At 33.3% G+C, this 27,533-nt stretch overlaps 1 protein-coding gene across 2 annotated transcripts; it reads right to left on the reverse strand.

Moving 5' to 3' along the window:
- Positions 1-527: 527 nt before the first annotated feature.
- On the reverse strand, positions 528-25,874 carry LOC148619212 (bone morphogenetic protein 1-like). Of its 2 annotated transcripts, none has more exons than XM_088578879.1 (17): positions 25,678-25,874; positions 22,005-22,260; positions 16,377-16,763; positions 15,939-16,117; positions 14,946-15,179; positions 12,198-12,407; positions 11,635-11,748; positions 9,629-9,774; positions 9,130-9,325; positions 7,507-7,629; positions 6,657-6,817; positions 5,973-6,156; positions 4,728-4,853; positions 3,231-3,572; positions 2,678-2,855; positions 2,217-2,289; positions 528-1,369 (listed from the first exon to the last, which is right to left on the reverse strand). In XM_088578879.1, exons 1-17 carry the CDS (start codon positions 25,814-25,816, stop codon positions 1,217-1,219), a joined length of 3,201 nt encoding a protein of 1,066 aa, XP_088435005.1. In that variant the 5' UTR covers positions 25,817-25,874; the 3' UTR covers positions 528-1,216. The 2 variants fall into 2 exon arrangements, with proteins under 2 accessions (XP_088435005.1, XP_088435004.1); XM_088578878.1 differs by having other exon boundaries at positions 6,639-6,817.
- Between the last annotated feature and the right edge of the window lie 1,659 nt (positions 25,875-27,533).

A 27,533-nucleotide genomic window follows, 5' to 3' on the forward strand; every position in this document is an offset into this window, starting at 1 on the left:
ACTTGTTTGAATCTGTATCCTTGTATGTGCCAGATTGATCAGAGACTGTGTGTAGTTTAAACACAGTTATTCATTATTGGAATGTCCTTTTATAATTCAGTTTTTGTGTGTTGTCCCCTGCTGGCACTGTAAGAGTATTGGATACTCAAGTTTCCTTTAATTTGTAATTGCTTTGTGACACAAGCATGTCAAAACATGTAGACTTTATCTTGCAAAGGAGTGCTTTTCTGATCTATGTCACTGTTACAGTTAACATTAATTTTCGCATTGGAAAGCAAAGCATGTAAAATAATACTAACAAATGGATTTTTGACACTATAAACATTCAATTTTTTCTTTTAACTACAGAAAAATGTTGATTGCAAATATATTCATTGGACAGGATATGCAAATATTACATATTCATTTTTAAAATATTTTTTGCAGGTAGGGAAAATTTATTAACTGCTCTTTTCCCACTTTTAATTTGATTTAAATTTCCATAAAAGCAACCATATTTAATTCCTGTAAAAAAAGAAAAACAGATATTTGTTAAAGATCTTTATTGCAGACAATTGTTTTCACAAGTAGACTTTGATAGAGGTTATGATAATGAGACATATTTCCTATAACCAAGTACTTGATTGTATAATTGATGTGAAGGACTCTCCTTCAATTTTTATTAGACTGGCTTCAGTAGCTGGTATTACATGCTATTTACAAGTACTTGATTGTATAATTGATGTGAAGGACTCTCCTTCAATTTTTATTAGACTGGCTTCAGTAGCTGGTATTACATGCTATTTACAAGTACTTGATTGTATAATTGATGTGAAGGACTCTCCTTCAATTTTCATTAGACTGGCTTCAGTAGCTGGTATTACATCCTATTTACAACAATAAACAAATAACAACATATCATTAACAAGGTATGAGACATAAGTTTTAATTCGTCATGTTTTATCATGCAAACAACACAAACCCTTCAAAAATGAAGTGTACAAAATCTAATATATGTCTACAGGTCTATGTTAGTTGTATATAAACTTGACTTATTTACAAATACTGACCAAATTGATGAATTGGATATCTATAGGACTACTTCTGAATCACGAATCTTACCCACACATTCTTATTTTGTCAAGATTTCAATGATTTTCTTTTTACTGAACAAAAATCATTTCTCCACAACCCATGAGCAGTGCATTTTTCACACCCTTGAGGTTAATGACAATGTTTAGCTTAAAGGTAGCTCCTTAGTCTCAGTAAATTCATCAAACTGTGAATCTGTTTCTATATAGACGGCAGAAAAACCTTTCCAGTTGATAGTATCATCAGATCGAAAGCGAACTAACAAATCCTCTCCTGAAGATACAACTTCTTTAGGTGTCTGAAAGGAAACGGACTTAATTACCGATATATATATATATAGAGAGCCTTCTAGTATTTTTGTTTATGCATTTGGAGAACGATGAAAATAAATGCATTATACAACATCTCTACCTCAGGTGACATAGGTCGTTTTATCAGAACCTGTTTTAAATATACAGGAAAAATAATTATTCTGAGAATAACTAAACCGGCATCCATCTTGTTTCCTTGTTCAATGAATGAATATCATTCCAGAGGTTGACCTCAGTGTATACTATATTTAAAAAAGACCTTTAGAATGGATTAAATGAAAAAAAAATCTGTTGCACAGGTGGAATTTGTTCATAATCACCAAATCAGCGTGAATCATCTTTGAAAATTACAAACAGACAAGGATTATAGGGTTTGGTAATTAAACATTAACATAACTTTCATGTGGTTTCAACATCTAGTAGGAACTATATATTTCATAATAAACAGGCATGAATGAGCACATTAAAACAGCAGGTGTCTTATCTTAATCATCAACAACATAATGGCGATGTAAATTTTTATAGGTAAACACAAAAATGCATCTTTTCATTAGAATCAAATGGAGTACAAAATTAGTTGGATTACTATTATCATTTCTATTTACAAGCAGGAGGAATATAAATGTCCTTTGTGGAAGATGGTAAATTCCATGATTGAGTGAAGTCAATTAAAATTTCAAAGATACAATCTTCAACACAACAGGGCGTATAATGAAGTTCTGACAATTATATTTTAGGTTTATCTTTAAAGCTTAAAATGTTTTTTTACAATTCCATGTATTAGAAGAGAAGGTATTTGATTGAGAATTTCGAACAAATTAAACATTGTTTTACCTTGCTACCACAATATCTGGCTATGGGTCGGTCTCGATCATATGCTCCGTCAAATATTTCTACGTTGTCGTAACTGTAATAGACATAATCTTTATAAACACAGAAAGGACACATCAGAGATGGAGAAAATGTTCATTAAAAACTAGTAGTTCCCTTCTTTATTATTAAAATACATGAGGACATCGTCACCAAAACGGCAATCTAGACGACTGTCGAGACTTTTTTATGCAATGTTCACAATTACCGAAGTCTCCAGATACTATTCTGCATCATTTATATTTTCTTAATATACAAGCACCCGTCGATCTATACTAAGGGTGTCCCAATTAAAACTAGTCAGAGGATGGGACATTCAAACAAAAAAAAACTAACATAAGATATGAATTCGGTAATAATTTTGATAACAAAAGTTACTGCTTACATTAGTATTCCTTTTTTTCTTTGTAAACGAAATCACTTACTCGCATTCACTTTCGTCTTCAATTTCAAATGATATAAAATAGAATTTTATGTGTTTCCCTTTCTTTGCCCCAATTCTCCATTCACATTCCATTTTGTTGTCATAATTTTGGTCCCCAAATTTTGCATGCGAGTACAAATATTGTATGTTTTCAGTAGCCACAAGCCTTCCACCGCACACTGAAAATATAAACATAAATTTAATAAGATGAAACAACAACAAAAAAGCACCTACATATTTTTCACTGTCAGTTCAAGGCACGATAGTGCATTTTTTACTGTTGTTCAATGTTAATCTTTTGTTTTGGTTAAAAAAGAAACACCAATTCATCGTTTCATGGTTGTATTGAAAATAGAATAAAGACAATTTCTCTAATTATGTAGCAAAACGTGGCATTGTTCCTAAAAAAACAAAAACTGTCACAAAAATATCAGTTGGATGAACTGTAGGTCTGAAAAAAGGATGGCTTAAGCAATGTCTCAACTGCTGAAATATATAAAATCGAATTTATTTTAACCAAAACATTCGCATTTAGTTTCGCCATGCTTTTTTACCTGAAGAGTATTGTGCAAGGAATCCTTTCCTCTGGACAGAAGCATCAGAGTAAAACAACATAAACATTGTATCCCCACTGGATATTATAGGTCTAGGAGTCTTACTACCACAGAATCTTCCTAAACTCCTGGCACTACTGCTGTCACCATCAAATATCTCAATATGGTCGTAGTTACATTCAGGGTGAGGTTCTATTTCAAATTGTGTAAACTCCAACTTGATACGATGTCCTTGTGTTGTTCTAAAGTACCAAACACAGTCTTTCCTGCTCTGGTAGAAGTCTGGCCAGTTTGGACTACTTATTTCTCCGTCCGGGTCGTTAATTCTGTGCTGACAACCACCTGCGAGTGATAAAAAGATACAATTAAATAAATATATTTTCAAATAATAAAAGCAGGCTGATGTCAGACTACAGTGCTCAACATAAGTACACTCCTTGAGACGTTTAGGTTTCCCGCACGCACGATACCTAAACGAACGCTAAACGCTCACCAAACGCACGATAAACGAACGCTTCTATCGTGCGTTTAAGGAGGTAGACCTAGGATAAGGGACATAACTCTTAAAAATCATTGGAACGTTTGTATTCAGCATTTTATATCAATCTTATGTAAGTATCTATTTTAACTTGGATTCATTTTATTCTGCTTCACACGAAAGCTCGAGAGGCTTTGGTGAAATTGAGTATGATGCAAACATATCACTGATTTCATGAGTTATGTGCCTTACCCTAGGTCTACCTCCTTAAACGAACGCTCCTATCGTGCGTTTAAACGCATAATGGACGAACGCTCACAGCGTGCGTTTAAACGCATAATAAACGAACGATGAAAAAAATAGTACTAACATATAATGACGAAAGAAAAATAGAAAATGAAATTAATGAAAATATGAAGATTAATAATAGCAAAAAAAATATAAAAATAAAAGTTCAATCAAGGAAATAATCGAAGTACAAAAATAAACGAACGCTTGCATCGTGCGTTTAAACGAACGCAAAACGATGTGTAAACGCACGATAAACGATGCACGAACGCTAAAATGGGAAACGTGAACGTCTCAAGGAGTGTAACATGTAAGCTTAAAAAGACATGATCAACAACAGAACAACACTCCCCGTATAATTTTACTTTTTTTTTTGATGGATGTAGAGTCATACATATGAAAAGGCATGAGCAAAAATCATCGTAAAAATGACAGTAAATAATAGGGGATAAAACAAAGCAGAAAATGAAAGGGAAATTGTATGCCTGCTCCGAATAACTTGTCTTAAATACTGTAAATACAGAAATAATTTCCATGTGAATTGTTGAGAAAAAAAAACTTACTTTAAATCACAATAAACACAATTTGCATGGTGGAATTTTATAACATAACTATTGTGTGACTTTTCTCCGAATCACAAAATTACAATCGCATTTTTTACCAAATTCATAAATCGCATAATATAATGCACGCAATAATTTCTGAATTTACAGTAAATAAAGAAAACTTACCTTCTTTACAGTCGTGTTGATTCTCGTGTAAAGTGTATCCATTGTGACAGGCACATTCATAACTACCAACAGTGTTCTTACAGATGTGTTGACAACCTCCTCTATTAATGGCACATTCATCTTTATCTAAAATTTAAATACACCTATAGATAAGGAGAATGGATATGGAGAATATGTCAAAGAAGCAACAACCCCATCGGAATGAAAAATGTCACCTCAAGGTCACCCATGGGTCTTCAATAAACAACGTGGAAACCCTCATACCAGTACTTTTGCAGTCGTATCAAAATCACTGGGTAGGCTGCATCTGACCCCAGATCAACACTATACACAGTTACAGCAAAATAATTGCCTCTATATACTCCAGCAACATAAAGTAAACTGTAAGTGAACAAGGAACAACGCATACAAAGGCCAGGAATTCCCAACTTGGGACAGGCGCATAAAATGCGGCGGGGTTAAAATACTTCCCCCTTTTTACAATGGCCACTGTGAAAAAAAAAATTACACATACCTAATAATCAGTAAAGAAAGGACTGAGCCCCTTGAAGAAATAATGAAATATATAATATAATCTTGTACTTTAGTAATACTGGATCTACAATAATCGTATTTTGAGTTTGAGGCAAGAAATGTAAAGTTTAAATCTGTGCATGAGATCCAATATTTACCAGGATGTCCTTGTTTTATAACACATATGTTCTTGCCATCAATAAAAATTATAGTGACTTGAATTTAGTGTGTTGCATAAAGAGTAATCAAGGGAACCAAGATTCTAGCGGAAATCAAAAGAATATAATCCAGGGCCAAAGACCAGACATGGAAAACAGACTCACACAACAAAGAACATAAAATAACCAAAATAATACATACACAAAGTAAAAAAAGTAAATAAGCAACTCTGACTCCATTTAAAACTGGGAGCATGGGTCAGGTGCATCGGCAGGGTAAGCGTCCTGTAAAGCCATGTGAATTTTGTATGAATTATGATTGTTTGTACTGTCATTCATGCCTCATATGGTACCCTTTAATTTGAAAATAAAATCCTTCTATAAACAGACAAACTTAACTGAGTTTTTTCTTTGTCCAATGCACTTTTTGATATGATTCGATAGATTTGTGTTTTTAGGTTATGTTTCACTTATGAATAAGCGTTTCCTATTTTTTAACGCCTTTTAAAGATCAGTTAGCAATGATAAATATGTCTTTACAATGTGGTGCAATAAACATTTCTGAATAACTTACCCGTTGAAAAGTGAGCTTTAAAACCAGTCTTTTGTACTGAGTTATCCGAGTTAAACTCTATCCTGAGTGTGTTGCCGTCGGATGTAATAGGTACTGGGAGTAGGGAGCCACAGAATATACCGTGGACAGTAGCTTCAGCACCCACCCCACTGCTTACACGGACGGAGTCGTACTCACATTCTTGCTGAAATTTAAATGCACGGGTTCAGTGAGTTCAAATACATGTACATATTTAATATGTTCAAATGCTGGAAAACGTTCTGGCTGTCTTGTCTATTAGAAATAGTTGTTATCTTTGGTTTTTGCACACTGCCTTTTGTTAACATTTGCTTTTCTGTGACTGGGATTATCAAGAATCACATTTTCAACAGATATTACAACTAAATACAAAAAACTGCTCTACAAAAAGCCGCAAATGACGTAAGCACCACATGGGAAGCTAATTACTGCCATTCGTTTGTGGTCAAATTCACTGATGCATTTTGCATGCATAAACACTTTTCGACTACTTGACTTAATGACTTGACACATTTACAGGAATGTTTGTAAGTCCATTTTTATTGAAAGCAGATTTTGCTATGAAGAATTTTGAAATTATGTCACATTTTGAAGCATGAAAGCACTAACAAGCTGCATTCCATGCAGAATCAGAGAAAAGAACATTACCGGGCTATGTGTACTAACATTGTTTCCTTCCATATCAAAGTGAGTATAGTTGAGGGTTATACGGTACTGTTCTGGGGCTACTATTTGCCAAACACAATTCTTGTTTGGGGGATACAGGTCTGGGAAAGACGGACTCTGGATTGTCCCGTTAGATAAGTCGATATAACCTCCACAGGCATCTGGAAAAAAATCAATAAATTTTCTGAATACATGTAGTAGGTAGTTTGACAGAAGTAGAATTTGGCAAGAAGATTTAAGTCATTCGAGAATAAATGACGACATTTTAAGTGAGCTACTTTATACATTGTAACATCAAAGTTGAAATTACCGTTACTACTGAAAACCAACTAACAAGTTCACAATTAACCAAAGCTGAATTTGAAGTACATGTATTGATAATTAAGCGACCATAATGACAATTAGTTATATGGTTTCAACAAAAATATGAAAGGAAATATGATTTAGCTAGATGTATACTTCTCAGCTCCATTGGATTCAATAGAATCGTTGACATCAGTTAATGTGAGATCGAGTAAAACTTGCTTACTGTTAAAGATATATAAGCCGTTTTATAATATATGGTGATGGTGAGTTTGTTCAAGCAAGACCGACATTTTTGTTACCAAAGCTCTTATAAACACAGATATGACCAAACATGCAAACGCATACCTTATTAATTGAAATAAAAAGCCGAAGTTATAGATGTTGGAGTTAATGCTTAGAAATGGAAAGTTTACTATTTGAGTACTGAAATAACTTTTGATACTGACAGAAACAACAAAGAACCATGAAACTCAACCACACTAAACTTCCTTTGAAATGACTAATGATGTCTTTAACACTTTGACTGAGAAAATAGTAAAAGTACCTTCACATTTCTTTCCATCACTATGAAGTTCATAGCCAATTTTACATTCACACTTATAGCTACCAAGCGTATTTACACAGATGTGTCCGCATCCATGGTCATCCGTGGCACACTCGTCGTATTCTGAAATATATAAATAAATTAAACATATGTTATATGTATGTTGTATGGATGTTCTAACATTCAGGACAAGTACAATGTATATATGGTCACATCAGCTGACTTGTTAAAACTTAACGAATTTGGATTGCCAATAAATGTTTGACACAGTATGAGCTCATAACCAGAATGAAGGTGGTAAAAGAACTGAAAATTTACAAATGAATAAAAGAAAGATAAACAAAGTTGAAAAAAATATGTTCATATCTGACACTTTCTTGGTCCTTAAAAATTTACGACTAAACCCATTAAATTTACCAAAGCCTTCTTTTTCTAGTACAAGCTGCTGATCAGAATGAAGGCGGTCAAAGAACGAAGATATTGTAGTACGATTTCATAAAATCCACATCTACTTTAGTTTTTGCCCAGCAGAAACAAGAAAATGTTAGTTTTTGACCCCTTTATGGTAAATGGTTAAGACACAATCATCAAAATTAATCGAAGTTACAATTACATTGAGATCCATATACTTGAAAAATTTTCTCTGGCCATCAGGAATCAGGAGCATACTAGTTTATGTCCCATTTAGGTCTCTAGTTCAAAAAATGAACGAAAAGGAAACCCTCCTACTAATATGCACCCGCCATTGCTTCACAGTTGTATCAAAATCAATCTTAGTCATATCTTAAGTCTGTGTCCAGTTTCATAGAAAAATTCCCTAATTGAGATTTTCCTCAAATCCTTCCTTAACATCAGATCACTTGAAATTTTAAATTTGAGAAAAAAAAACTCAAGATCTTATATTTTTGTTTAAATCGTGTGTTTCCTTATTGTTACAATACACACCTTCTCATTCAGTCAGAATTAGTGTACAGAAACTATAATTACCAAATGTTCTCACCATTTTTTACCAAAAAAAAAAATAACAAGAATTTTAATACTCTTCTATGAAAATCCTTGAAACATTAATTGATAATTGTGCAAAAGTATAAAATAATTACAGTTTTAACGCATATACTTCGTTTAACAACGCTAAATTCATCCACTTAACATTTTCAAAATTAACGTAAAGTGCAAATAAATGAAATGTTAAACAGTCATTTTGAATAATATTAGAAATTAGAAGGATGTTTTTAGAAAGACACTTTGTCAATTATCAAGGAAAATGGGCTTATTATATCAGTACATGTAGATAACATGCTTATTTTGCATATTTTCTAAAATGTTGGAATGATAAATCCCATCCAAATAAAATATATGTTGATTATCAAAGCCTTTGAAGCTGACAACATGTACATATATTAAAATGTTGGTAACTTCGTGTGTTCGTGCAAATCTACGGGGAGTTTTGATTGAGCTTAAGTGCAACTAAATATTATAGGATTGTGTGTGAAGTGTTGTTCTTGCAATAGGAGTAAACAGTCAAGGTCTGGGAAAAATTACTTACAATAAATAACAATAGCATACCCGTCTTGGTGTTCAAGCAAAAAAAAAAACAAAACAAAACAAAACAAAACAATATACCTTTAACAAATGTTGCTGCAAATCCAGCTTTCTGAACGGAACCATCTGACTTAAACTTAACATAGAGTTTGTTCCCAGTTGACTTGATATCTTCGGGATCTTTATATCCACAGTAACGACCAATCTCCGGAGATGTTTCCTCATGACCATCTCTAATTTCTAAGTAGTCATACACACATTTGTCATGTGTTTCTATCTATAATATAACAGTAAAAACTCTAAACCCGGATCAATCATAGTAAAGCGAAAGGGCACTTTTGAGGCCAAATGTAGCTCTAGCTTATACTAATGAAACGAAAGTACATTTTTAAGACAAGGCGTGACTGTAGCATACACGAAAGGGCAAAAAAGATGTTTTGATGGCTTTAATAAGCATTCCATATCCTCGATATGATTCGGTTCAATCAAAGAATAACTGAAATGTTTCCCATTCTGTCATGAAATATGTAAAAAGCAATTAAAACATCGTAATAGAAAAAGAAGCTTTGCAACATCTTACTTCAAACGACTGAAACTTAAGTGCAACTGAGAATCCCTCCTCTGTAGTAATCTTCCACACACATTCTTTGTTAGGCTTATAATCGTCTGGGTAGTTAGGGCTCGTCAGAGTCCCTTTGTCTTTGAATATTTCTCCTCCGCAGATGGCTAAAAATGAAATTAAACATGGGTGGGTTTGCACTTTGTAATTCTTTATTGCTTTGTTTTATTTTTTGAGCTATTGTTGTGCTTGTATCAGGACGTCATTATAGAAAATTATATGAAAACAATATGCAAGAAATTATACGGTCGCTCACCAAGTCATCATATTGACCAAAGCGTAACAAATTAAAAGGTTTTTAATCTAATTTATTTATTAAATTTATATACAAGTGTAATTCATATTTTATCTAGGCTATACTTGCAATATAAAAAAGAAAAGAAAAGAGAGCTACTTCATTTTATGACATTATATCAGGACATCTTTCACATTCAAGGACCCGAGCAGCACGTTAGACTGATGTTGTTAACCAATATTAAATTTAAAGTCTACATAATTTTGAGTTCAATGAGGAAAAATACTTCAGACAAGCAAGACATAATATCGAAAATAACGTTTTTGTCAGCATGATTTTATCAGATCTCTCTTATTACTCTAGCGACAAGGGCTGCTGGTCGTGAAATAATTTATGGTCATGAGACAAGGACTAACGACATTCCATCAATATATGTCTCAGAGTTGATAGTGCAAGAAATAACACAATACTGGGTCTGTCCAGTCAACTCCTCATATCGTCAATATCGCCTTTTTCGGAGCACTAAGTTGTTGTCTAAGGCTTCGTACAACTAAGTTGTTAATATGATTCAGAAAATTGATTTTGTTCGAAGGCGATGCTCTTCTTAAGTCAATTCATCGTCTTCATACTAAGTTTAAAGCATTAATTGTTGAAGATTCTCATTCTAACTTCTATTCTTAAGATTTGGAGGAAAAAGTTCTAACCCATTATTTGCAGATTTTGTCGAGAGCCAAGTGATTTACTATATCTTTCTAGCTTCTCTCTTAACTCATATACAGGGCTCATATATACATATCAAAGAATGGGTGGATTCTTTTCGAAATATTTTTTGTACTTTTCGAAAGGTTAGGATGATATTCTTTAGCAATTCTTATCATTAAATCATTCACCAACATCTTGTACTTAACCGTGAATGTAAATTATATATGATACGGTAAAATTTCAAAGTGCATTAAGGATTTCCAGCTAACTAATTTAACTTGTTGGAAATATAATGATACAAGAGTTCTCGATATCACTTTAATGAGTATGTGTTTTAGGAAACTTTTTTAGCAAGTGTTATCTTAAACATGTAAAGATCATTATCTATAGATTCAGCTAACAGGTCGGTAATGACACTTATTTTAGATCTCAGTAATGAAGTTGAGATTTAAATATCTAAATGCACATTGCTGATTTCTCTCAACAAGTTGTTATTCATTTTATCAGATTCTCTGGAATGTTTTCAAATGCTCTGCAAAACAAAGGTTAATATAGCAAGATATGCACGGCTCAAGCTAAAAAACCTTGAAACGTGTTTCTGAAGTGAAACTACCATGACGAAAGCAAACATTTCACGGAATGTCCTTTACTGATATTCCCTTGGCGATCTTAACACATAAAAGAACATTTCAATATTGGTCACGAAAGCATTTACTCAATCTGAATGAGTTTATTATATACCATGACGAAAGCAAACATTTCACGGAATGCCCTTTACTGATATTCCCTTGGCGATCTTAACACATAAAAGAACATTTCAATATTGGTCACGAAAGCCTTTACTCAATCTGAATGAGTTTATTATATACCAAAAAAAAAAAAAAAAACTCTCAAAATTTCGCGCCCCACAAAAAAACTTTAGTTATTATCAACTTCCTACGAGGATTTATATATAATATAAAGACGCTTGAATCACGTTTCATTCTTATCTTTACAATGCATTGTACTGGAATTATATATATATTTGTACCTTCGTATTGCGCACTGAATCCTTTTCCTTGTCCGTTACTAGACCTGTACTCTAACCACAGTCTGCTGTCAGTAGAAACTAAAGTAGCTGGTGGCATGTTACCACAATATCGGCCTAAAACACAGATAGTTTAGCTTTCCAGTTCATGTACTTAATAAAGCAGAATTCAATTTAATATGTTCAATATTTATTTGACAAACAATCATAGTAGAAGACTTCTGATGGTCTAAAATTCTTTTAAAAACAGTACTATACGAGTGCAATTTGCATTCCTCCTTCCGTGACACTTACACCTGTAACCAAATGGCCCAGTGCATGATTTCCGAGCTTTCTCAATGCATTTAACGGATTTGTGAAAACGATCCATTTTCTCTTCTTATTTTACTATGAAGATATTTGTCTACATGGCAACAATGCTGACGCTTAGGCTTATGCCATATTTTGGTTTGTAAGTTAGTGTGAGTTAGACATATTAAAAATCGCAAGGATGTACCAACCATTTTCCTTCACCATCTCACTAATACATATTCAAACTATAGAATATAAAACTAAAATGTTAATACCTAGTAACTCCGACTTGACGTAATAACCATCTCTAACTTCCAGATAATCTGTCTCACAAGACGTACTCTCTGGAAGATCTAAACTTGTTATGTTCAATATGATTTTCTCGCCGTGTGTGGCAGAAATCCTCCATTGACAAATTTCTGATTTACCATTCGATGGGGTATGAGAAAACTCATCAATAGATTCTTGTAGAGTACGTCCACATTCTACAAGTACACAATTCATCATAGAAATCACAAATATATAACACATATAGGGTAAGAAATACTGAGGGTCGGAAAGAGAACATAGAAAGAAAAAAAACAAGAAATAAAAACACAATAAACAGCATAGCAAAAAGAAACATCCCAAAAAGTATGTTCAGGCCTACGTGCTAACGTGTTTGTAAATGATATTCGAGTAAAATTCTCTTCGGGACGCAGCTTGATATGACTGCAAAGCTCGAACCCAAAACAGTTTGGACAATCATGGGCGACACATTGGAGTGGTACAGCTAAGGTATCTAACGCCATAGAACTTGAATTTATATATTTACCTATTATGGTCCAAATTAAAATAACCTTAATACATTGTTATACTCGGCATATAAAAGCTACATTAATTCACATTTGTTGAAAGCAAACAAAGGAACCTTTTAACCTCGATGTGAATCAATTTGAAAACGGTATTCGATCGCCTAAAACACTGTTTGTTTCAGCATATTCAACTTCTTATGAAATCTTAAAAAGTTTAATTTTAACAATATACACCCCCATGAAAACGACACTTTAAATAAAAATTGTAATACATGGTTACAATCAGCATATTGAAAACCATAATTCAAATCAATGTAAATATAATTTTGGACCCTAAAAGTTTATTTCAAGTTCAATTTTTGACAGGGATTTGGAGCAATTGCAGAAATGAGCCAAAAATGAAGAATCTAAAATATGGTTGATAATTCAACATATTGAAGAGCCACTATAATTCATTTTTGTAGAAATAAAAAAAAGTTTGACATTGCACCCATTATACCTCAATGCAAACCAATTAAAATAAAAATCGGTTCCGGTTTCAATATGAAACATCTCAAGCGTGGTAAGATTCAGTATACCAAAGAACCGCAATAACCCAATACTTAGAACTAATTTAAGATTGAGTCTCATAGAAATTGGTAAGAAATTATGGTTAGAAATTAGCAACATATATATATTTAAAAAAAATGCTTGTCTGGCCCTAAGTGGTTAGGGCCATAACTCCAAGAATCAATTTCAACATTCATTTAGATATTCCTAAGAACCTTATGGTACAATTTCATATATATACAAAATTTTCAAGAAAAACTGTCGCCTAAATATTAAGAAATACAAATTCTCACAAAGAATTGTGGATGTATGGAACAACCTACCAACAAAAGTGGTTGAATCCAAAACATATAAGTACCCACTGGGAAAATCTCGAAATAAAAACGTCTATAGACAGGTGTTTATAGACCGGAAGAAAACCAAACCATACTGAAATGGACCCCAGGGGCTGTCTAGCCCAGATTCAACGGTCTCAGGACAAGGTAAACAAGGTAAAATATCCATAAACTAAATTTATTGTCCGGAACTAAAGAGTGCTAATTTTCAGCCTTATTAACCCTAATTTCCGAATGGTTAGAGTCACAACTTCTTCTAGGGAACAACTTAAAAACGGGGCCTACCATAAAATAGCTTCCAGTCCTTTTGCAAAATAAAGGTACCTGATTTGTAGGACACTAAATTCTCAGTAAATAAAACAGTGTCTGAGATGAAGACATATCGTTACTATCAACCAGATGTAAACTTTGTTTTATTACTGTAATTAAGGAAATGCATCGTGCAATCTGTCAATTCTTCTGCAAAGTCTGGCAATAATTCGATGTAATGAATGAGTTCTGTTATACTCGAAACTAGTGCATATGATTTAGAATTAGATATCTAACATATCTGGGGTAAATTGCTTAACACAATTGTAAGTGTATGTAGACTAGACCATAATACATTGACAAGACAAAACCATCAAGGAATGTAAAGTACAAGGCCTAATCTAGACACCGATGACAAAGAAAAGTTTTAGCAAATTCTGTTAGAAAATTAACGATATTGACATATTTGTGTATGTAATCTATTACAAAAAACTTCTCCCTGCCAAAGTGAGTACGAACAAAAGGAAAAAAAATTTCTCATTTCTCCCAAAGATCAGGCCCTGAAATTAAAGCACGCATGTTTATAGAAAATGTTTCAGTTAAAATGTACATCTCACACCTTACAGCTGCACCAATTGTGTAATCATGATACAACTTAAGGTGAATGACTGCTGATTGACCAAGAAATACCCCATAGGATTATAGAGACCCTTTTCAAATATGCCCAATGACAAAGCAGAAAAAGAACGACACAGCTCTTTACGTCAATGTTACTGAGTATGTAAACAAACTATAGAATGCATAATCCTGGATTATGATTAGAAAATTGCGTTTGTACCCTTACAATAAGCTGTTTTGTTGAACGAGAGACTTAGTCATGATGCCCCAGGTTAAAATATCTACAATCAAAAACATTCCTTTAATTGCTCGTATTTCATTTGTAAGAGCCTTACTTTTTAACTTTTTGCACCTTAAAAGTAAGCTGCTTACATACTTGACCAATGGTAATAACTAGAGGTTACTTTAAATTGATAACGACACAAAAGTTATATTAAATATGCCTTTACTATCAGTAGATTGAACATGATATACATACTTGGGCACTTGTAGAGAGCATTAGCTTGAGCAATATCACCAGGACTAAGTTTAACTCTCTGTCCTATGGACGGTCTGATGAGCATGTCTTCTTTCTTACGAGGTAGAATAGTATCGAGGTATGTTGCCCGGGCAAATGTATTCCGAGCATAGTGCATAATGCTTCCATAATCATATTCCATCCCAAGTGAGTTTACCTCGCTTTCTGGTTGTTTATCAAAGTTATATTCCTGACCTGAAATATCAAATAGTTTTTGTTATACTTCAATTCGCTAAAAGAAGAGAAGTTACGAACAGAACTTACGAAGAGAAGTTACGAAGAGATTGTTTTCCCTTGTTGAGGTAACAAGACCAAGAAGATAAATTTAAGACAGAAAAAATCAAGCTATACTTCGCGACGGTAATACTAATTGGATAAAAAGAATATTAACGAAGGAACATTTTGTATCAAGCTAATGAAAATTACCACTCCATTGATTGATTTGATACACACCAGATACTGTACTTGTTTAAACCTGCTCAAAGTATTAGTTTATCAATTCATCTGAATTATGTCCAAGTTTTGACATTAAGACATAGAGTGCATATAGACGGCAGCACTGGTTCTGTCATGCGGTGAGATCGTTCGTTTAACTCAAATACTCTGCATGATATAAACAGCTAATTGCATCGCACATGCCAATGCCCTTTGATGTATTCAAGTGAAAATGATAACAAGCAATACATAAGAATCTAAATGGTAGACAGTATAACCAAGAGGGTAACCTTTAATTAAGTCAAGGTTACAGCCAAATAGAGAAATTTGTTGCTGTCAGTCTAATTCCAGTACAGAATACAATGTAACGTTCTGTCTGATTAGATATAAGGAAGAGAGGCATATATTCTACATCGTGACTTCGAATTACTTGGACCAGCGAAAAAAAAAATCAAATACCATCTAACACACACCAAATAGACACTATCTTGACGCCTACATAAGGTAATCTTTACCTACCTGGCATAATATTTTTCGTCTTGATTTCTACATGTTCATCTCGATCTGGTCTAGTATGTTCGTGCCAAAAACCAACAACATGACCTAGTTCATGAACAACGATTCCAAATTTGTCACAATTTTTTCCGATTGAAATAGCCTGCTCTCCGTTTCCTCGCTTGCCAACAAACGAACAGCATCTAGATATATGAATAGAAGATTAACATTCCATTGGCTTACCAATTCTCTAAGAACAGAAAAAAGTCCATAAGTTCTAAAATACAAATCCATTACATCTCTACGTAAAACCGAGATATTTATACGAATAAATTAGGAGGAAAATGTAGCCTTAGTGTAAGAAATGTGTTAATAAACTGCTTTTGAAACCAAGATTGCCCTACAGATACTTTTAGAGAAAATAAGCTGACATTTTCTGAAATAGCAAGTGATCAAACTTACCCGCAGGGTTTCTCTGTAAATACAATATAGTTTGTGTGTTCTGGTTGTTTCTCAATGAAAGACAAACACGTGTAATTTTCCCAGTGTCTCATGGCCAGTTTAAATAAAGCCTTATGTTGGCCACTAAAGTTGGTTTCTATCTCGTATGGAATGATACCGAAATTCCAGAGTCTTTCTGGTCTGGCAGTAGCAGCACGCCGGATTCTTTTTCCTAACACTGAACGACGTACCCGAAGAGAGATCGTTGTTTTTGAGTCTATATCAGTATTATTAGAACTTTTAGTCAACAGTGAATGATTTATTTTCTTGTTGCCTCTATTTCTTAATTTTTGTCTTTTCCTTCTTGCAAGTTTGTTCTTTCTCATTTTTTGTCTGCATATTTTATTTCTGTAAGAGCAAAAGAATACAAACTACTTCAGGTTTTATTCAAATAACAACTTAAAACTAGAAAATGTTAGCCTTTAAAATTGACTTTTAACCTTGAAATAAACTGTCTTCCAAAAAAAACTCTTAAATTCATTTTTATTTATACAGATCACACCGCAGCACACATAACGCTATAAAATTGTACAACATTTGTATAGAAAAATATTTGTATCTAAGTCATGATAATTGTAAGAGTTTCTAGCGCCTTAAACTTAGCTTTATATCTTTGAACGAACGACACATATATTGCCTAATTAGCGGCAGTGCCGATCCAGAGGGTTCAGGGGTCGGAACTCTCCTCTTTACTGTAAAATTTGGTTTATTTCGCGCACAATTTGGGCAAAAACAAGTCTGTTAACCCTATAACCCCATTCAAACTCTCTGGATCAGTCCAGAATGGCATTACTTAGTAAACCCACCAAGGGGCCATATTTTTTTCTCGAGTTAATTTTCCTTATTTAGAGAATTTCCCAGTTTCGGATGTAACACACATAAACAGCAAGTTTTGATTATCTAAAGTGGATTAATGGAATGGTTATTATTGTACATTAGTAACATCTTGCTCTACCCGAGCACCAGGACACCATTAGGGCCACTAAACACTTGATCCGGGCACAGTGACACCAATAGTGCTACTAAACACTTGATCAGAACAAGAGGACACCATTAGCGCTGCTTAACACTTGATCCGAGCACAAGGACACAATTAGCGCTACTAAACACTTGATCAGAACAAGAGGACACCATTAGCGCCACTGAAAACTTGATCCGAGCACAAGGACACCATTAGCGCTACTAAACACTTGATCTGAACAAGAGGACATCATTAGCGCCGCTTAACACTTGATCCGAGCACAATGACACAATTAGCGCTACTAAACACTTGATCTGAACAAGAGGACACCATTAGCGCCGCTTAACACTTGATCCGAGCACAAGGACACAATTAGCGCTACTAAGCTACTAAACACTTGATCCGAGCACAGTGACACCAATAGTGCTACTAAACACTTGATCAGAACAAGAGGACACCATTAGCGCCACTGAAAACTTGATCCGAGACAGATTAATGTTTATAAGTAACAAGGTGTTTATAATTTAGTTTTCATTTCAGTAGAACATAAAACCCGTCTGACACTTTTCAAACTTCAGTAATTATAACAATATATTGGATTGTCTGATACCCAATTACTGACTTCAAACAATAGGCTGTATTAATGGCCAACAATTATATGTTTATCATCATTTCCATCCATGTTGGTGTAGTATATATAAACAATGGCAGTATAGATTTCTTGAACTAGGTCAGAATAACTAGGGAAAGGTACACAAATGTCAACGGAAAGCATATAAACTAAAATGATAACTAACTGAACTTGTTCCCTACAGTGTTTGGTACAGAGTGGAAAAATGAATAGAAAATTCAGAGATTTGGAACATTGCAACATTTAGTCGGCAACGAAACACGTCTTTCTAGGCTTAATATAACTAAAAAAAGATTTTGATTCCGATTAACCCACAAACATAGAACATTTGAAATTGACCTTTTTTAAATCGCTTGTATTACACTAGCAAAATGGCCACATAGACCTTTTATTGGAAATCGTTCTGTTTGTAAACATGAGCACAAGTTGTGAATTGTAGAAAAGCAACAGAAAGCATATCAAAATTAAAAAAAAACAAAAAACACACGCACAATACGGTTGGTTGCATCTAATGCATAAAAAGTTCGCCAAGAACAATACAAAAACCAATACCCAGATATGATAAATGATTAAAAGCTACTTCACTTCCCTCTTAGTAAGATGTACTTGTGATTTAGGCTACAGGTGTAATCGTCAGCATCAAACAAGTGTTATTGTACCTATCATTATTAAGACAAATTCTTCATTGGAGCCGTACAATTGCGTTTCCTTTAAGTACACGGCCATCAGTATTTAATTATTTATTTTTGGTCTTATTACGATTTTCAGTTCGCAAAAAAAAATATTAGCTCAGATTAAAAGTACATTTTCTCGGAGCAAAAATCGTTCAACCCCATATCCACAATGCAATATTATCTAAAATTTTATAATGTCACTTATGAACCTAACGGAAAGAAATAATTCTAAAACCTGAAATATCAGATATTTGGTAAAATACCAAAAACAACATTACAGGTTCATTCCAAGATTTTATGATGGATACTTGGTTAGGATATGACAAGCAGTTTTACAATGGTACTGCCTTTGATGATGGGTGTATGCATTGCATAGTGATGACATCACAAACCAATTCATGTCATGTACAGCTCATATCACTAGGAAGATATACAAGTTGTTCTGCAGAAAATTTCTTTGTAAATACTCAGAGGTTCAATCATTGTGACAGTAAAGGGTTTAAAGATTGTACCGAAATCAACTCTGTGAAAGTCGGTGCCAACTTAGTAAAGCATTCTGTATAGTTGATATACAGGATGGTTTTAGAATACTTGACGTCAGAGTTTTTCAAATGTTTAAAAATGCATCCACAAATTTTGGCAGAATGATACCTACAATACGATGTAATGGTAGTCGAAGCCAACAGAATTTCTTTCAAGTTATATTGGTTTTATATCCATATCGTAAATGCAATGTGTTAATTTGAGCATTCGGTTTGTCTTGTTTTTTTTTTCTTAAAAGCATATCTATTGGCAAAGAGCCCTTTCTCAATCAGAAAAGAAGCCAAGAACGGTGGTGGATATTAATTGACAGTAATATTATTACATACTAAAATATCTGCTGTCAAAGCACTTAAACACGTATATCAGATAATAGAAAATAGGATTTTAAGACGTGACTAATTTTGGATGAATTGTCCAAGTTCGACAATACTCAGACATCCGAGGGATGAACTTTATAGGAAGAACAAGAAGAAGATGTAAAAAACAAAGACATTTTAAAATAGGAAATATCAAAGATAACAAAATTTTCAAAATAAAAGTTGTTATATAGAATTAGAATGGGACATAAATATAATAGTGACAAATTCTTCTACGATATGATATATATCTTAAGACAAAAACGCGCACACTTACAAAACAAATAAAAAGAACGGACGTATAACAAAGCATGGTAAAGGAGTTGCTACACCTCCCATACTCACAAAATTATATCCGTTACCATCGACCCCATCCCTCCCTCAGGAAATAATACAACTACACAAGGCAAAACCCAAACAACACAAAAAACAAACAAAAAAATTGGCAGATTGAGATAAAATGCTACTGTAGAAGGTCACGTTATATATATATGTTGTGTGCAAAATGTACTAAATTAATGTACATGACACGAAAATACAAGCTGCAACTTGTACAAACATTTCTGTACGTTTTAACTTGTACAACATTTATCATGAAATTGGTTTCAACTTGTACAAAGCTCTTTCATTACAGGATTACTATTTTAATTCAAAAGTTTTGCTTCCTGTACAAAGTTAATTTTAAACTTTTGAAAGCTGGGTAAGAATGACAAATTAAATGATTAATAAATTCTAAAAATGCTCAGACACTGAAGTGTGCTGATAAATCACTTTTGAATAGATTTCAACGTCCAGTCAGTAAAAACTGTGTAGTAGTATAAGATATATAACATTACAACAATAATGTTTTTTTTATTCAAGATGACATTAAAGAAGGTCGAAGCTCTCTCAGGTAGCGTTCTTGATGTCACAAACAAATTCATATTAAGTATGATCACTTACCCATACATCACCCAGATAACAGAAAACAAGTGCTATCTTTAAAAAAAAAGATAGCCGACGCAGTAAAATTTTACTTCTAAGTGTCTACATTTCTTTCAAGGAAATAACACATGGCACACAATTTCAAATTTTCGATACAGTTTTTTGAACACAATTAAGTCATCAGTATTTGGCCAATCGGGAAACAGAATTGCCATCAGATGACTCGCGTTTCCATAGAAGAGCGTCCTTAAGGTCAAAGGGTAAAAAAGCAAAACTATAGCGACTGCGTCGGAAAAAAATAACTTCAGTGTTGGTGATGAAGTAATCATATCAATTCCATCAAATGACAAAGGACCGGCTGATCAGAGAAACATTGGTTAATAGGATATTTAATTGGAAAGAGTGAATAACCAAAATATTATCACGAGTGCCGAAGAAGGTATAGACTAGTTTGACGAGTGTGTGGAACTTGTTCCGCGCACGAGTTAAATCCTCAAGCGTTCTTTGCACGAGTGATAATATTCTGGTTATTCACGATAACCAATTGATTATCCTATTTATTATATAGATTTTCTTCATAATTTATCGATATTTTCAATATGAATTTTAAATTCTGCGATTGGCGGGTTGATATCCAAGTTGTGACGTTTTGGCCGGAGAAAGCGCGAGAGTGAAATTACCGAATTTATTCCACAAAGTGAATTATCAAAATTTATTACACTGGGAACATTCGATAAAACACTGTTATCTATATAATAATGTGTTGTAATGAATGTGATACAAAGTAGAAACAAGAATATGACCGACAGCGGTTGTGAGTAAGATGTCAATGAGTGGTGGGCAAGGGTTTTATATATTGTAATTGGAAGAGGGGCAGTTGAAAGATGGGGAATTGTACAATAACTGCTATGTAATTCCAAGTGCCATGTATCATCAACTTGTAGTAATAAGTAGAACAAGAATTATTGATATTGTGTGAATATTTATGATTTCATCAATTTAGTTATTTTGTTTGTGTTTGTTGATTAAATTAATTTAACATATTTGCATTCTGTACAAGATATATTTTTATACTATTATGCCTAGAAAAGAGGTTTGTACAAGTTGCAATCAATTTCATGATACCGCCTGCACAAAGTCCGGCGCCCTAGACCACTCTAGACTTTGTGCAGGCGGTGTTGCCACAGATGTCACAGCGGTACGAGTTCGAGTCCCGCGGAGGAAACGACAAAAAAAATTGCTTTGCACCAAAATACCACCAACTAGCAGGAAACACAGAAGGGTTTTTTCCTATGTAAAGGAAACTCGTAGTCAATTCTTTTTTCATTGTGATTATAATAAGAAATGGGAATGAAAAATCTCGGGAAGAGATGCAACTCAACTACATTAGCAAGTCAAATAGATGAATGTAATCTTGTCATCTCAGAACAGAAATTCATAATGACTATTCAATTCTGAAACATATGCAATAAAGCATGCCAAACTTTCAGTGTTACCTACCTCAGACACCTCTTCTTTCTTTTTCTTTTATTAAAACGTCTACGCAATTTATTTTTTCGTCGATGGTGCCTTCTGGGACTGAAAGAATTTCCACTGCTTTCATAAGCATCAAAATTATATGGCTCAGAGATCTCTGCACGACTGTCCTCTACCTGAAGTTCATGTATATCATCATCTTTCCCACCGCCTTGTAAATATTTTAGTTTAGCAATGGCTATATCTGATTGAGTTAACGCAATGTCGCCACTGTAAGCAACTGAAATACAAAAATACAAATACATATAAGTGTATCACATTTTCACTTTTATTCATAGTCGACATCTTATACAGGTGTACTCATCATGATTTCGTCATCATTTCACATGTGATAACAGAAGGAGCAGGTTTTCTACCGCAAACCTTATTTCAACTATGGAATGACAAAAGTGCAAGTAAAACATTTCTTTTGTCTAACCAAAATCCTAAAGAGCCATCTTTCGGGTTGAATTAGATCTGCTTTGAAATTGTGTTATTCACACAATTCAAAATGACCCCTGCGTCTCTCTGTCAGAAATGAAGAGATGAACAAACCACTCCATTCGAAGAGATGACGAAGTTCGAAATAGTTCTCTTACACCAAACTATAAGAACAAATATATTTTTAGATTTTGAAGACAAGAATGCACTCAATAAAACGTATAAAAAAGAGCTGTACGAATTATGGTTTTGAGACAACGTTTTGTGAAATAAGCTTAAAAATAAACCTAAAATAAAAATAGATATGTTGAAGGCATTCAAACCTCAATATCGAACAATAATTTTATGCTAACAATGATATATCTGCAATGGTATTTTTCTCACATTTGTTTGTGATCAGTTGTTGAAACGACACCAAAGATGAATGAATTTTATATTTTACTCTATTCTACTGGTATTATAAAGATTATAAACCCACATAAAACGATTGGTATTAACCGAAATAAAATTTTATCAGAACCAGACGTTTTAATAATTCTATGTTTCTGACACAGGTAGTCGGCAATATCCACGGTAATAACTCCGATTGCATGTTTTTCTATCAAAGAAATAATAAGATTACAGATTTGCTGGTGTTATAATTGACATTTTTATCACTTCCATTGATGCAATATGGAAATAAATGTCTGCAAGACAAATTTTGATTGGATTCACAGACCGGAACACCCACCTTGATGATGGATATGCTACCTCGATTGTCAAATCAATTTCATCGATGGCCAGACGCCACAATAGGCAATAGGGATATCCATAAATGAATACCCATAACTGTCGATTGTAGGTAGCACAATGATAAACAGTCCAAATTTTCGTTTAAACATCAATCCACAAAACTTTAAAGTTGCGAATCGAAATATTTTAATCCGAAACTATGTTGCTCGCCTCCTGCTATATTAGTACGTCAACAGAATTTGTCTGAGCCTCATATTTTAACGTCAGTAAAATGTTATTAATAAAGGCAAAGAAAAATGGCCAAGTTCTGAGAGCTTTTAATTAAAGAGAGAATAGCAAAAAGGAAAATCAATCAACGGACAAGATAAATATATAGCACCAGGACACAGTGGGTGACAGTAAACAGGGGAAACTCATCGTAATGGATGCTGAAAATGGATCTTAGTGTCAGAATAATCACCGGTCTGCTCGGATAATTGTTATACCAGAGGGCACTTGATGATTTTTCTATTACATTGAAATGGTATATAAATCACCAGGTGAATTAAACGGTAGTCTGTTCGATTGATGAATGAGAAGAAGGTGTGTTCGAATGTTAACGCGAGAACATCTGTTCAGGATAAAGACATCCGTATAGAATGTCTGAAATATCCTTCAATTAACAAAACGCGTGTCAGAATGATAAGAACAGCTTGATAAAATTGGCGAAAAAATAAACTTGATTGTTTTGTTAGTGTAAGCCTTGTACAAATGCACTTTTGGTCTTTCAAAGATGAATACATGTTTGAAAGGGAAGGCAAGGAAAAAACTCACTAAAATTTATCAAGCACAAAATAAAATTTCAAACTGTTGCAATATTTTTTTTGATAATCTTTCTGAAATCAACATAAGCTACATGGTAAGAACAAATTATGTTTAAGATTTCGTTGATAGTACGTCAACACTTATCTAGACTTAACAGCTGTTTGTTTCTTTTCTTTGCAGATTTTTATTTTAACATTTTTATGAATTATTGAAACCAGTACTTAAATTTTAAAACATAATTGATATGCAAGGTATCGTACTGAGAAATTTTACGTGAGAGAAAGATTTCCCTAACTTGATGTAGGTTTCTGAATTGTTGTTCGAGTGATCTTCCTTTAACACACTATCGTGTAGACGTCGAAGTATCCTGATATTGATATTTGACATTTAAAACAATATTCTATAAATTATTTTTCTTACTATCCCCATTATTTATCTAAATATCCGGTCAGTTAAAAAAATGATTGATTGTTGGGGTATAACGCCCGAGCACCAATATTTCAGCTATAGTCTGGCAATCCAAAAAAAAAAAAAAAAAACTCAGTACCACTTATTCACCCACAATGTACTCTACGTAAATAAGTTATCTTAGTCGATGACTACGGTAATCTGATGGACAGATTAACCCCTCACGTAGTGGGAATTATTGGTTCAGGACAGAAAACCAGTCCTCTCAATCGGAATGGAATGTTATCTGTCGCGTGTCATTAGGAAATCCAGACGATTAAGCATTGTCTTAAGAATGTACCCGTATAATGGATCCCAACACGGCGAGAAGATAGGTAATTTTCTAATTTGTCAATGTCAGTAAAGTATGTCTTGGTTTATATTGTATCACAAACGTTTACTGGGAGCTACGGACTGTTAGCGATTCCTTGTGTCAGCATATTGTTTAGCCGATCTTAACTAAAATGCAAATCTTAACGTATTGAAACGTTGTATAACTAATTGGCTTAAGTTAAGCAAAAGTTTTAGATAAACTAAAGAAAATAGCTACAATTTTCTTTCGTATTGAATAATTTCTTCACCTTAATGAATATTGGAAATCATTTGAAAGTTATCTTAATTACAATTTCTGCCTTAGGTCAGAGGGTTCGTTTTCGCCATTATTAATTGTGATAAAGTAATTACAGACTATGTGGTCTTGACGAAATAATTAGATTCAATGATAAAGGGAGATAAGAGATGAACCTATGAATGTGGCATTTCCTATCAACGAAAATTTAAAACTAATGGTTGCTCGGTGGGTGAATGGAATGTCAACATCATCCATAGTGCGAAAAAGCAGCGTTTAAAAACTTAATACATGTCGTCTTTTCTTGTGTATAATTGTCGTTTTCTAAAGAATTATTGTCATGAAGTGTTTAGGGGGAAATTTCTTCTCGGTCTTTTTGGACAATAGAAATAAATAGATGCGATTTCTATCAAAAGACCTTGGATAGAAAGGGGCGTGTCATTCCATATGTCTTACTGTTTTTGGCTAGCCTAAACTCTTTATTGCAGATCAGACAATATAATTGGAATTTGAATATAAGGTCATGAATGAGATACTTTTTAAAAGCTATAGTTATGACAGAAAAAAAATATTTACCAACAATAACATGTTTTATGTTTTGACTTATTAATGCATGGTAATTTCGAAAGGTGCATAATTATAATTACGTTGAAGATTGGTACATACCTGCTTTACATGGATCCGAGAATAAATCATCGGAAGTTTTATGTGGGTACGACGAACTTGTGGTGGCTGATGTTAATTTCCGTAAAAACGTCAATAAAAACAATTGTTGAAAAATCACAGAAGTCCTAGGAAATTGCATTATTTTGTATTGAAATGAAACAAAGAAGAAAGTTCTTAATTTGATAAAACAACTACACAATATCCATGTTGTTAATGTGAGTTTATATAAGCCATATTCCTCCCACTGGCTGTTAGTTCCTACAATGAGATAATCTACAATCGCTTCGCTTTCACGTTGTATTTTGGGGTGCATTCATTCTGCTACATAGTGGCGAAATCCATTCACCTGTATCGGTGTTGTCAATATCGTATCAGCCAATCGAACTGACTCTCATCAAGCCATCAAGGAATCAAGACGTCATATTCGATAATGATATTTTGTCGTACTTCAAAGGATCCATATATTATTTATGATTTTGTAACAATATAATGTAACTTGTATACGGATTAATTATTCTATCGAAGAAGTCTCTATGTGGCTGGCAAGTCTAAACAATTTATTTTGAGCAGAAATGATTCGGTAACAAAGTATTTAAGATCGGATTGATTGACATTTTTAAATACACTTTAAATTTTCAATGCTTAACACGGCTAATTGTTCGTGAACAATAATGGCATTGTGGATAAAAACCAACCTAAATGGTTCTTTGATTGCTATCGTTACAAACCTCATTTTGTAAGAAATGAAGAAACCTCAAGTGTCAAATTGTATTCGTTTGAAACGCATAGGGATCAAATTAGGCATAGATATTGAGATTCTAAACCATGAAATGTCAACCCGCACAGAAGCAGAAAATTGAAGTCAATTTGATGGAAATTTAAACTTTTTTTCTGAAATTTCGGGGATAAGGGTGTAATCAAATGCAAGATAGTGTAAAAGGTTGTAACAAAAACAATTTGCACATAATAAGCCATTATCTCCTCGTTAGAAACAAAAAAAAAATAAATCGATAAAACAATCAAAAGCTAAAAAAACAAAACAAAACAAAAAAACAAAAGACAAACAAGCAAAATTAAATAAATAAATAAATAAATAAATAAAATAAAATAAAAGTTTTCACGATATCTACTAAACATATTTATTAAAAAATAATACCCAAAGTAATTAACCAATCAAGCAACAAGCAAAATTATTTTGTTCAAATGCACCGGTTATGAATCACGTGAAAATATTAGGTCACCATGTCTGTTACGGAAAATGGAAAGATATTTTTTTTGTGATACACTAATAAAAAATGACTTCATTTCTTTACTCCTTTGGGAGGAATAAGACAATAAACTTGTCCTTTCTTGTTTCAAGCGTATAATTAGGGAAATCAAGGGAACCAGGATTCAAACAGTAACCAAAAGAACAGAATGCAATTAAAGATAGCGACTATACATAATTAAGGCACAATACAATCTAGATTAAATCTTATCATATGGATATTATTTCACAATATTTTTTTTCGGAGGAAATTTTTACATTATGAAATTTTTCCACTGCTTGATTCATGACATTACAATAAGTTATTAGGAAACAGCTAGATGTCTTCCCAATTGCACTCAGATATTATTTTGTATCCATCAAATAAGCTTTCAAAATCAAAGACTGAAGTCTTCAAAGTCGCTAATCGTCAAATATTCTCGGTCACTGATTTTGGCTTACTTTCAACATCCGAAATGGCACGAATGTGATATGTTCAAAAATCAGGTGACTTCCGATAAAATCTTGGTTCCCTAGATATAATTGCGTACTCTATAGTAACCATGATGACAAGAATGTTTTCAAATACTAGGAACCAGATTAAACAATT

Source organism: Perna viridis, chromosome 4, assembly GCF_037379345.1.
Source record: "Perna viridis isolate PV_CMFRI_1.1 ecotype Kerala chromosome 4, ASM3737934v1, whole genome shotgun sequence".
In the NCBI taxonomy this organism is placed as follows: Eukaryota; Metazoa; Mollusca; class Bivalvia; order Mytilida; family Mytilidae; genus Perna; species Perna viridis.

What these genes read in the sequence shown, in the direction of transcription:
- LOC148619212 (XM_088578878.1), bottom strand. Translation starts at nt 25,816, where the DNA reads ATGCAATTTCCTAGGACTTCTGTGATTTTTCAACAATTGTTTTTATTG. An exon ending in CGTCAAGTCGGAGTTACTAG is followed by an intron (nt 11,749 to 12,197) that starts GTATTAACATTT and finishes TCTGTGTTTTAG; the next exon opens with GCCGATATTGTGGTAACATG. An exon ending in ATGTTAGTACACATAGCCCG is followed by an intron (nt 6,157 to 6,638) that starts GTAATGTTCTTT and finishes TTTAAATTTCAG; the next exon opens with CAAGAATGTGAGTACGACTC.